The following is a 12,226-nucleotide window of genomic DNA, read 5'->3' as shown; positions in this document are numbered from 1 at the left end:
CTTCCTATCTGGAAGGAACAGGAAGATAAAAAAGACCATAATTCACAAAACATAGGGTTAATTAGGAACACACACTAGCAAGGCTTTTTCATCTTAAGGTGTGATAGACTTTGAATAGGCTATCAGGAACAGTGTTATGGGGTGAGTGAATTTGGCAAAGCACATACGGGTATATCAATCAGCAGACTGAGAGTTCATTTAACTTCTGGGACAGAAATATATCTTCAAATGAGAACCTGTGGAGAAAGCAGTTCCTGGACGGTTACATCCAGCTGTGAGTATATATTGTACTGTTTTTTAAACAGGTAACTTTTTGTATTATTTCACTCTTATTTAGATCCCCAAGCTAGGGCATAAATAGTGGGAAGGCTTTCTTTTGTCTGAATGTGGTTAGCTAAATCAGGAGGAGAGTGTTTAAGGTATGTCAAGATTTAGAAAAAACAGACAAATTTTGTCAAAGAGTGCACAGTTATGATAGCACAGCAATATCCTGCTGATAAAAAAATGTTAACACTAGAAGTACATAGAAAATAGAGTTAGTTCACAAAGGAGTAATAAAAGGCTGAAAATTTGACTCTTACTGTGACACTAGTGAAAGGGGGTTTTTAAACTCATTCCAAAGTTTGTTTGATAAGCCAAGCTCAGAAGAAGAAAGTTAAATTGCTAAAATCTATGATAGCGTGTTTAAAGAATGTTAGAAATTGAATGATTTAAAGAGCAAAACAAGGCAAGTTTAAAGATCACCGTGAAGCCTTGTTGATCTACCGAAGTTTAGACTTTACAAGTTTTCTACCAAAAACTTAGTGTTAGCATTGTATATTTTAAACAATAGCTTTTAAACATTGTAGGCAATACCTGAAAACCACAACCAGTTTGCAATTCATAAAAGGACTTACTTTGACTGTTGACAGTTCTTGAGTGCGTTAATACACTTGCCTAGAATCAGGAGAGAGGTGTTTATATTGCCACTCTCTTTCAATCTATCACCTTCATTGCGGGTCTTGGTACATCTTTCTGAACCAGCAAGATCACACATTGACAATCTGAAAGCAGATAAGGAAAGTTAGTTTTATTTACCTTAGAACATGCATGAACTATCCACTTTTAGAAACAATCACTTTTCTTAGAGGAAGAATTTCTTGATCTTCATCTGCGTGAACACTTCCACCCTTTTCAATGTTGCTTCCCCAATCAAATTTCACACCACTTCCTGCCAAACCCTTTCCCAAAACACTTCCTATTCTGCCTCCCCTTGCCCCGGTCCTCTTCCTTCTGAGGACTTACACGAGTTCAGGAATATAGCAGGCTAGCAGAACCTTGTGCTGCACAGAGGGGACAAGATATAGAACAGCATTGCAACCTGATGGCTTGAGGTAGAGGGCCAAGTACTTTATGAGTGTAGGAAGTGGGGAAGCCACCATACATGCATGAGGCTCTACGAGGGAGCACTGGGTGTATAGCCCAGTACCAGGACACCAACGTGGAAGATAACTGACAACTTCATCACAAAACAAGAGGGGGACTCTGCTCTGAACTTACTCATTGACTCGGGTCACTCGTGGTGCTCCTGAATCTTCAATTTTTAATACCTTAACTGTGAATATGCTGTGACTAAAAAGGAGAAGTTTAAGTCAGCAGAGAAGTGATAAAGTAGACCAATACCTTCAAAGTATTTTTAGCCTCCACAACATCTGTTCAAAGTGGTGTTGGGTCTGTCAACATTTCTAAGCGTATACTCTATCAGATACAAACTTTTAAAGAGATATTTATGTAGCACTTATTTTGCTTTTTCCTCAGACATTTAGATGGACTAAAGCTAAGTACCTTTGCTTGAAGGAGAGTGATAAAACGCCATTAGCTTTTGTACATATTCATCTTACCGGAGGATTGAATCCTTTTGGCTTATAGCATTGGGTCACATACTGCTAAAGGACACCAAAACTGAAACCTAGATATCTAGACCTTGTTAAAGCCTCTTCCCCTCCTAAAACCCACAAGCCATATTTTAGTTTCTCCTTCCTTCCACCCACCACCCTCTGCCCAATGTTATTCAAAATGTTTCTCACCTTCTGCTGGAGCAAGTATTAAGTTTCGTGCTTGCAATACTCTGGTGTTTCAACCCCAGTTTTAGAAGTCTAAAAGCTTCTTTAGAATCAGAAATCTGAACCCACTGCAGATCTTTAGGAAGAACAAACACGATAATCTTGTAAATATCATTATCAAAAAGAAAGAAGGGATTGGGGGATAATGTATGCACACCAAGAATAATACATTTACTTGAGACATACAAAAATTTTACTAAGCCTGCTTCTGACAGAAATTATATGATGACAAATAAGATCAAGATTCCTCCTTCTACAGGAAAGGAAGGACAAGTATATCACATCACTTCATCCTATTAGCACACTAAAATATGTTCCATCTAAGTTAAGTGAGCAACCTTAGCCCAAGCACTGAAAAGCCAAAAGGTAGGGTCTAATACAAGTATGAAAGGTCTATGTTCATACTCATCAAGGCAGAATTCTAATTGGACATCTCTGTTTTAGCCTACAATTTTGAGGCGGGGAGGGGGAGTAATCTGGATATCTTTCAGGGCCATCAACTTTAACTGAAAAAGATCAGCGAAGAATTTTGTTGGCAATATGATGACTGTATGTCATCTTGGTACGTGCTAGAGTAAATACTTACAACCATACTAATAGAACTTATAATATGAACATTATGGACTCTGTTAAATGAGAGATCACCAAAATTGTACTAGCAAAAATACCAGCTGTTACCAAGAACAAGATGATCATTAACTGGTTTTCCTCAACAACATCAGTAACAGCCTTACACTTCCAAGATCTATAAAAAAAGATTATGCTGAAGCAGAGCTTAAAGCAGACTATTTCCTACTTCACACATTTTCTAGTCTTTGAAGAAATGAAGGAGTTAGGTTTATTGTCCAATTCAGCTTTTTGAATCTATAGTTTGGCATCTGAAAGATAAAAGCAGCAGGCCAAACACCTACAAAAGCCTTTAATCTAGAATTGGTGTCTTGATTGTACAAAGAGCCTGTAACAAATCAAACAGGTTTCAAACCCTAGTTTTTCCACGGCCAGAAACAAACATTGAACTGTTATTTTGAGTTCTGTTAACTCCCTGCCCCCCCAACCCAAAACAAATTACATTAAAGGTTTGATTAAACTAGAGTACTGTAAAATGTAATTTGTAGTCAGACTGAACTTTCTCACGTTTTCTGAAGTCTGTTTCTCTACAGAAGATACTAAAAAAAGAGAACTGTTGAGCCAATTACAAGTATAGTTAAGAACTTTGAGTATTTTTTTAAGAAAATGGAAAAAACCCACTAACAAATTTGTCAATTGCTTTCAATATTTCTTCCATTTCAAAGAAATATCAAGGCAGTGGAGTGCACACAGGCTTTTAAGAGTTACAGTCAAGAATAAAGAGAAGACACTATTAAAGGTACAGATACTTCTATGTATGTAGATTGTTGCTTTTCATACTCAAGGTAGACAGCTCTAGTGCCACAGTGAATGCAGTTAGGAGTTTTCTAATCTAGAAAAACATTATTACAGGAAGACTGACTTTTCAAATTACACATTTGGCAATTTGCAATGTATTCTAATCACCTTTTACGTAAGAACATCCTTTGATATCTTGAGCAAGGCGTAGTGTTTTTCTTTTCTTGTCATTTGATATAGGAATCAGTAGATCGTAAAAACATTCATTGTAAATCTCAAAAAATGAAACCCAAACAGAAAACTTAATGTAATCTTTCACACTTCTGCTAGATTGTTCCGAGTCTTTTAAGAGTTCTTCTAAATCTGTCAAGTACAAAATATTACAAGTCAATATAGGTCTAGTAAAGTGAATTTAATTTAAAAAAATTAATAAGTGAAAATTGATATTACAGCAGCATTCTAAAAAACATTTACTGCAAACAAAAAACCATTGAAGTTTTCCCCCCTTTTCTTAAGTATCTGGAAGTCACATGCTTATGCTACATATTTGCAAGACACCTACTCTACCACTTCCTTTTCTACTTGCAAACTCTATCAAACACATATAGTGTGGTTAGAATTATTCAAGTCTCTTCAATATCTTTAGAAGACAGAATTAAAACTGACAAGTATGCTTCATTCTGACTTTTTAAAGCAAACCCAGTATTTAGGTAGTTTTTAAATGCTAGAATTAAGTTTATCTAATTACATACAGGTACTCTAAAAGCCTGTCAGGATACCGCTAGGGTCCATAGCATAAGTAGTACTACTTTTCCTTTAATCTCATTTAACACCTGTTCAGGTATTCTTGTAACCACTTTATCCTTGTGTTTTCTGCCCATATAACCTTCTCACTATCCAATTCACAGGCATATAATAATGAAATGCTACTCAGCATTTTTAACACAGGCCAGAAGTCAGTTATTGACCTTAAGAAAGCTTCTTTGCCAGCTTTAATTGCAATTCTTTGATATAAAACATACCCTTAGAATCAACTGGTGCTTTGTTGTTAGTGCTATTTTGATGGTCTACCTACAAAAGAGAACAGAGACTTTAAGATACATTGTTGACAGTACATCACCAGTTACTTCTGTAACAGCTCTATTGTCCTACTGGATAGGAATACGGCATAGTTGCCATAAGCCAATACAAAGGTCCTGGCTGCACATCATGCCTAGTTCAATGCACCTGTACACTCCTATCGAAAGGGTTGTTCTTACCTTAATACTCATTCCTGACGCTTCCCTTACAACAGGCCCTAACACAGTATATAGCATTTCAGCTTGCTGAACCAGAAGACGACTAGCCACAGGAAAAGAGAGGTGGGAGCCCATACAGAAACAGGGTGATTTAACAAGAGTATTTGCAGGAGTCCAGTTGCAGTTTATACATTACTCTTAACCTGGTGAATCTAGAGAGTCCTGAAATTTTTTATTATTGGTATTTTGCTAATTCAGGATTCCATATCTTATGGCTTACCAGGTCAGCCCTCAGAAACAGAGGTAAATGTAGAACACTCAGTCACTTCAGAAATTAAACGAGCAACTTATTGCTTCATGATACAGGCTGTACAAGCCTTTCACAGTTGAGATAAAGTCTAGGTTTTAGAAAGAAAAGGAAGATTTTCTTCTGCTGAGCTCTTTTGGAAAAAAAATGTAAAACAAATGCCTACAGCTAGATCTTATGAGGTTCATACACATACGCTCCGTTCCCAGTCTTAGGTTTTTTTGGTTGTTTTTTTTTGTTGTTTTTTTTTTTTTAGGTACAGAACTGCAAAGAAGTGCAACTCATCTACCAATATGCTTAAGAGAAGAAACATGGTTTAAAAAACAGCTGTGTTTCGGGTTGGGGTTTTTTAATGTTTTGTCAAGAGTATATTTCATACAAAGCTGGGATTCCATAAAGTGATTCCTGAAATAGTTAAATATTTATGTAATCAAAACTTTTAGGTTTAAGCTTTACACATATAAAACACCCACCCAAACCTGTCTCTGTTGAGGTAGATGCAAGCTTTGCCACCAAGTTTATAAGCTGAAGTATTGTTCTTATAACCACAGTTTTAGCAACTAGAGGGGACGTATATGTGTATTCAAACACACATACATGACAGGTTTTTCTGAAGCACTTAAAGACTGCTAGAGCAAGATTTAACATATGCCTGTGCTTTTGAAGTGAAGTCTTGAAGAATTTTGCTGCCACCTGCCTTCCACACTGGAGAAGTCCAGTTAACTAACTCATGGATAAAAATCAAGGTAACAGACATACTCCATCCCACAACTGCCAGGAACACCCCGTTATAACCTAGCATACCAGTAGGGAGATGCTTAATTCTTTTCATTAAAAATTAAAAGAGCATAATAATCCCTTTCTAGTTCTAACTCCTAGCATATGATCAGTCTTTTTATATTATTCCATTCATTTCAGAATTAAAAACACCAAGAAAAAGGTATGCTTATACAAAATACAAAACCCCATAACAGTAATTGGACTAAACAGCTTTAGAATTCCTGGCAACTCATAAAACTGAAGTGTATTTCTGGACTGCTCAATAGTGATCTGTTTAAGACTAAAGTCCAGTAGAAACCCATTTTAATTCAAATATTTGGAAGTCCACTGGCTTTATAGCTCTTCTGTTTCAAAAAAAAGTTTGCTTCCTTTGAGGATATTTGTCAAACTGGAAGAGGGGAACAACCTCAAAAGTAATTAATTTCTTTCACGTATCCTGCAAGACAGTAAATTGTTTAAAGGAGCAGACCTACTAGCGTCCTCACAGATGGAGAGACTATTTTCATTCAGTCCTTACTAAACACCAGTAACCCCAGAGGACAAATTATCAGGGTGCCCAAGATATAGAAAAAAAAAGCTTAGAGTTTACATCCTATCAAGTTTTAGCCACAAGACAGAAATCCACAGAAGAACAGGGTTCATCAGCTCTATTGTTCTCTTCACTGCTAATCTGAGTAGCTGGCTGACAGCAAGCAGACACATCCATGCTTAAATACAGATAGTCTCTTCCCATTGAGAAAGGAAGAGGGTAACATTGAGCTATCTAAAGATGTGTGTACTCATTAGTATAGAAAGAAGTGCTCCTCTACCTCTTTTGTTAGGCGAAGTATCGAATTTTTAATAGCAGTTTCTTCTCTCACTTGGTCTTTAGTCAGCTTGATATAATCTCTACACCGATGGGGTTTGAGATCCATTGCTGTGTATAGCTTTCCTTGAATACTTTTAAACAACATATCCATAGTCCTTGGCAGAATACCAATGTCATCTTCTGTCCCTGTAAGCAACATACAAAAGAAAGTTCCTAATTATTACTGTGAACAAGGTATAAAGATAAACGAAGACAGAAAGATAAACAATTCTAATCTCAAGGCATACATGAGGAATTTGGAGGCCACTTACAGCATGAAGCAGTGTTTTTTGTATTCTCAAGGTAACCGAAATGTCAGAGTGTTTTGAAAGGTATTTGGCTTTCAGCAACAGCTCATGCTCCACCCCTTAGACAGTAAGGGACATAATACAAAAAACTGCTGGGGTATTCTGCATAAGCTTAGCCTTAAGGGGAAAAAACCTAAACAAACAACAGACACTTAATAGAGATTTGCAGTTTTTCAATTGCATTTCATAGGCTGCCTTCACTCTCTCTCAGAAGTAATCTTGAAACACAACTGATGACTGATATCTCAGCTGCAGTCCTGCACTAATTCCACAGACCCTACAAAAAAGTTCTAGGAGCCTTGTGAAGACTCACTCCTTTCCCTGCCCCAGATCCTTTTCTCAAAGCATACTACTTTTGCACCTGAAAGGCAAAAAGGAGTCAAATAAAAGCCTCAGTGCACGCTTGATCTTTCTAAATCCAGATGCAAGTTTAGAAAGGGTTCACTTAACTTTGATTTCTAAACCAGAGAGAAGAAGGGGAGGGAGAGGAGAGTGGAAGAGAAACTACTGTCCTGTCTCAGACTCTGACAGCATCATCGTCCAGCCTCTGATAACTTCTCCTACTCCTGTGACAGGTGGGCTTTTATCAGTTACAGCACTAGCTGTGTTGCCTAAGTCAGAACCTATGTAAAATCTGGTTGGCCCTCAAACACCAAGCTAGTAACCAAGTAACATATTAAGTTAAAGTACTGTTGCATTACATTTGTTTCTCCTCATCTCCTCTCTAATAATTTTTTGTTTATTGCAATGCCACTTGTAATTCAACTTAACACAAACAAAGTAACAGTCACTGGCAAACAATGAACAGTCCTAAAAAACTGCTTCATCCTTCACTTACGTCCTTTGCCATTTATAGAATACAGGCTCCCATGTAATGCCAAAGTGGAAAGGCTATATTGACAATACTGGGAATAACAGAAGAGGAAATCATGGCACTCAGTGGACAACGTTCTGCCCTGCCAATTCTTATCACAAGTTGATAGTTAAATCCTAAAAACATAATACCATGAAAAAGTCTCCAGAGTCTGAAAAGACGTGAATCAAAAAAATTCTTGAAAAACCACACCACACAACATACCCCAAACTAGTCAAGCATGGGGGACTCTACACATCAGGAATTTTGGTTTTTGTTATTTACCTATTATTTTTTAGGACAGGAAAGAGCATCCCATTATTGCCTCAGATTAATTGTAACTGAAAGTACTGGCAGTAGACTTCAGTTATAATCCACCTAACAGAAGATCACTTAGAAGACAATGTCACTTCAATAAAGCTCAGTTTCATATGGCACAGAATTCATTGTCCTTCTACTACTTCTGCGTATAAAGTAGTGTAGCATCTAGAACTGCCATTTCATTACAGGAGAAATTGTTTCCATGTGAATCAAATCACCTCATTTGTTAAAATGCTTTGAAAAATAATTAAAGAATGACATCATCTGACCAGAAAGGATATTGAGCTTTAACAGTACAGAAATAGTGCATCAGGAGACAAGGTCTCCTAGGATATTATCAATAAGCTCAGAAACTTGAGACAAGACAGAAATACTTGGAAGTAGTCAAACATGTTTCAAAACGTTTATTCTCTGCCTGTAATAATTGAAACAGACTTAAATACTATTCCTCATTTGAAGACAGTGCATGTAAGATGCATACAACCTTTATAATAAAAACAACAAAATGCCAGTCTGGTGTAGAGTGACTTACACACTTTCCACATCCTGATATATAGAAGATGTATTTTCCTAACTCCCCTTCCTCTCTGACATTCTAGATACTTGGAGGGGGAAAAAAAACATCTGGTTGAAATTATTACAGCCTTTCAAAGCAATATCACTATATGTTTATGTAAACTCTGGCAGTGACTCGTTGTCAGTTTAGTGATATTTGTTACAGAAGGAGACTTTCAAAGGCTATTTATTAACATTCAAGAGAAGCCAATGTATAGGGCCTACAGTTTAAATAAAGAAAAAGTTATAATATTTCTACTAGAAGCAATCCTCACTTTAAAAAAAAAAAAAGAAAGTTCATTCAAGGCAAACACATTTCTACTTATACCTTGAAATGTGTAGGTTTTCCCAGCATTTGTAACGCCGTATGTAAAAATAAGACGATTATATCCATCTAAGAAATCTTGCACTGGTTGCTTCATGGTACCTTCAAAGAATTCTTCCTGAGTTGTTTCAGGTCCAAACACCTGAGCATTACCAAGAAACATCTTAATTTTATTTAAGCAATCATTAGTGACTTTTAAAGGATCTTTTAAATTCTAGATGTTTATAACCTTAAAGACTATTGACAGTTAAAAAAATCTAGTTTGTTTGGTATTAAATAATATAAGTTAAACAACTTTTTCCAGGAATAAATTAAATACTTTTAAAGACAATTCATTTACTCTTGAAAAAGTGAATTTCTGTATCATCTGTCCAGCAGTTTTTTCACTTAGTCGACTCAAAGAGTTTTTGGGGGGCTTCAGTATGATGCTTGTTGAGTCTTCAAGTGAAATGCAGTCCTATTAAAAGGAAGCACAAGCAATGCAGGCATGAAAAGCTTACAGGAAAAAACCCCCATACATTTAAAGTATTTTTAAACTAAATAAATGTCATACCTGCAATTCATTTTCTCTTTCTAACGATGTAAGTGGCCTAATACGCAGGCAAACTTGTATGTGTGCCTTAGACGCCAAACTGCTCCTCTTAAATTAAAAAAAAATAAATTAAGGAAGTTAGAAGTTTGACTAGATTCTTTGTTTGATAGCTAGCATGTTAAGGCAGTTTTATTTTCACCATTATTTGAACAGGCTTATTTGATGACACAGGAAGCAAAAGTAATTTACTACATCAGTTTTTACAAGTGCTTAGGCCCCTGCAGAAGTTCACTGTGACAACTTAGAGTTAATAATCTTGCAGCATGTGTACACACACACACACACACCCACCCCCCCCATTCAGGCCAACTAGAGATTAAGAATGAAACCCACAAAAACATTCTATGATTAAGGTGCGCTGAACCGGCAACTAGCCTCATTCACAGAGGACTGATGCACCCAATAAGGTATCAGTGCAGCGCCACACAACTTGGTCTAATCCTACATATCTCCTCCAAATTAAAAACATACTAAAGATGCTTTTCATCTTCTCTGTAAAATTCTGATTATTCTTATCGATGAAAGAACTAAGCTTATCTAAAAAAGAATCCAAACAATGCAAACATTAAAGCTTTCTTACCTGGCTTGTGTCTGAGCTTGAAGAAACCAAAGAAAATTCAGCAGAGAGATCTGCTTTAATATCTTCCACATTTACTAGTCCTGTTCTTTCAGGCGGCTCAATACTAGCAATATAGGATGGTCTGAAAAATTTCTCATTATCTGAAGTCGGTTCCATCCTGCAAGATAAAATAATTGATCACAGAATGTAGAGCTTCTTAAGTCCCTTAGAAGACAAGTCAATTTGAGACAGATAGCTGCAATTTCTTTAAGGAGAAAGCTTTCTTCATCCTATTCATAATTTACATAGCAAGTTTCTGATAGCTGGGGAGAGGGTCTGCAGAGGAGTTCACATCATGATGAAACAAGAACAGCCATTCTTCTTTCAATGAAAAGCAACTGTTCGCCAGGGAAAAGCCTTACACATATGCCACAACCTTGCTAAAAACCCATGTTTGAAAAGAAAAATATAATTTAAAAAGAAACGATCATATCATTCCACCATCCACTTCTCCATCATCCCATTATAGTGTCCATTTAGAATAAAAGCTCATTGCAAGAGTAACCCAAACTTCATGGTTATCTCTGCAGGATCTGATAAATAGTTGGTATTATTATAAATATAACATAATGTAGTTTAATACAAGACAGAGTTCAGAAACATTCCAAAGACTAATAGTTTTAGCTATTAAGGGGACACTGGAAAATTAAAAGACCTCATGCCAGAGTACAAGTTAAAGTATTATTTTTTAGTCATTTTTTTCAGTCATTTTACAGATCAGCAATTCATTTCTTAATCCATAATTTAATTATTTTTGTGCATCTCAGAATCTGGGCAGTGAAAATTTGCTATAGAAAATGAAAGTAAATTGATTCAGTGTTGATAGTAGACAGGTAAATTCCAAGATAACCTTTAAAAAGTGCATTTTATTTAAAAATATTAGTATATTTTGTCTGCCCTTTACTCTCCTATTGCTTTTTCCTGTGATATTACAGATGTGACTTGGCAGCTTTTGTTATGGATTAAGTTTAAAATAACTCATTGGGCAATTACTCATGGACTATGGCAGCCAGTGTTCTAGCAATTAAACACCTATCACATGGCCTCCTACAGTTTTGAAGCTTTGGACACAATGATTCAATGGTCTTCTACTAATACTACATTCCCGTGTCTATGCTACAGCAATGGATATACGTTGTCTCTCTAAATACTAATGAAGAACACACAGTGTTCATTAAAACAATGGGCAGACCAGGGCTCGCTCAAAGCCCCTCTGCTCAGGAAGAGTATTGCCTATTAAGCAGTCATAATGTTTTTGTTCCCCTCAGCATAAAACCTGGAACATGTCAGCACTTCAGTGTCAAAACACTTAACAGCTCAGCCTTCCTATCTAGCCTGTAAAAGGCAGATACGGAACTTCATGAAGCTAGACAAACATCGCCAAGCTGCAAATGAGTTAAAGCTATACATGAACTAAGCAGCAACGTTTACTTTGTTTCTTCTAATCTACAGTTTTTATTTTTGTCAGGCAACTGTATGAAAATCAGGAAAAACTTGGCCTAAAATATCACAGCTTGAACAAACACTGACCTGTCAATAAGCCACTACTGGAAAGAAACATACCTGTGCTGTCACCATCTAGAAGTCTTACTCATCAGCTACACAAAGTCATACTGCAAAACCCTTATCAGACCTTGACAGGAAACATATTTCATAGAATCATAGTTTGGGTTGGAAGGGACCTCTAAAGGTCATCTAGTCCAACACCCCTGCCGTGGGCAGGGACATCTTCAACTAGATCAGGTTGCTCAGAGCCCCGTCCAACCTGACCTTGAATGTTTCCAGGGATGGGGCATCCGCCACCTCTCTGGGCAACCTGTTCCAGTGCTTCACCACCCTCAGTGTTAACAATTTCTTCCTTATATCTAGTCTAAATCTACCCCCCTTTAGTTTAAAGCCATTCCCCCTTGTCCTGTCACAACAGGCCCTGCTAAAAAGTCTGCCACCATCTTTTTTATAAGCCCCCTTTAAGTACTGATAGGCTGCAGTAAGGTCTCCCCAAAGCCTTCTCTTC

General features: G+C 36.8%; 1 protein-coding gene across 1 annotated transcript in view; it reads right to left on the bottom strand.

The window, feature by feature from the left end:
• Positions 1–12,226, bottom strand: part of KIF20B (kinesin family member 20B) — a 44,345-nt gene that overhangs the window by 30,986 nt on the left and 1,133 nt on the right. Inside the window, exons 2-11 of the mRNA XM_076338737.1 lie at positions 10,174–10,330; positions 9,555–9,641; positions 9,342–9,458; positions 9,005–9,143; positions 6,602–6,786; positions 4,490–4,538; positions 3,636–3,830; positions 2,067–2,178; positions 1,540–1,611; positions 897–1,043 (exon numbers count right to left, since the gene is read on the bottom strand). Of these exons, the coding sequence (XP_076194852.1) occupies positions 897–1,043; positions 1,540–1,611; positions 2,067–2,178; positions 3,636–3,830; positions 4,490–4,538; positions 6,602–6,786; positions 9,005–9,143; positions 9,342–9,458; positions 9,555–9,641; positions 10,174–10,329 (1,259 nt within the window). The 5' untranslated portion in view covers position 10,330. The remainder of the gene's footprint in view (positions 1–896; positions 1,044–1,539; positions 1,612–2,066; positions 2,179–3,635; positions 3,831–4,489; positions 4,539–6,601; positions 6,787–9,004; positions 9,144–9,341; positions 9,459–9,554; positions 9,642–10,173; positions 10,331–12,226) is intronic.

The sequence above is a fragment of the Aptenodytes patagonicus genome, chromosome 5 (genome assembly GCF_965638725.1).
Source record: "Aptenodytes patagonicus chromosome 5, bAptPat1.pri.cur, whole genome shotgun sequence".
Taxonomy (NCBI): Eukaryota; Metazoa; Chordata; class Aves; order Sphenisciformes; family Spheniscidae; genus Aptenodytes; species Aptenodytes patagonicus.
The sequence above is the reverse complement of the archived record's forward strand: the minus strand, read 5'-3'. Positions and strand labels throughout refer to the sequence as shown.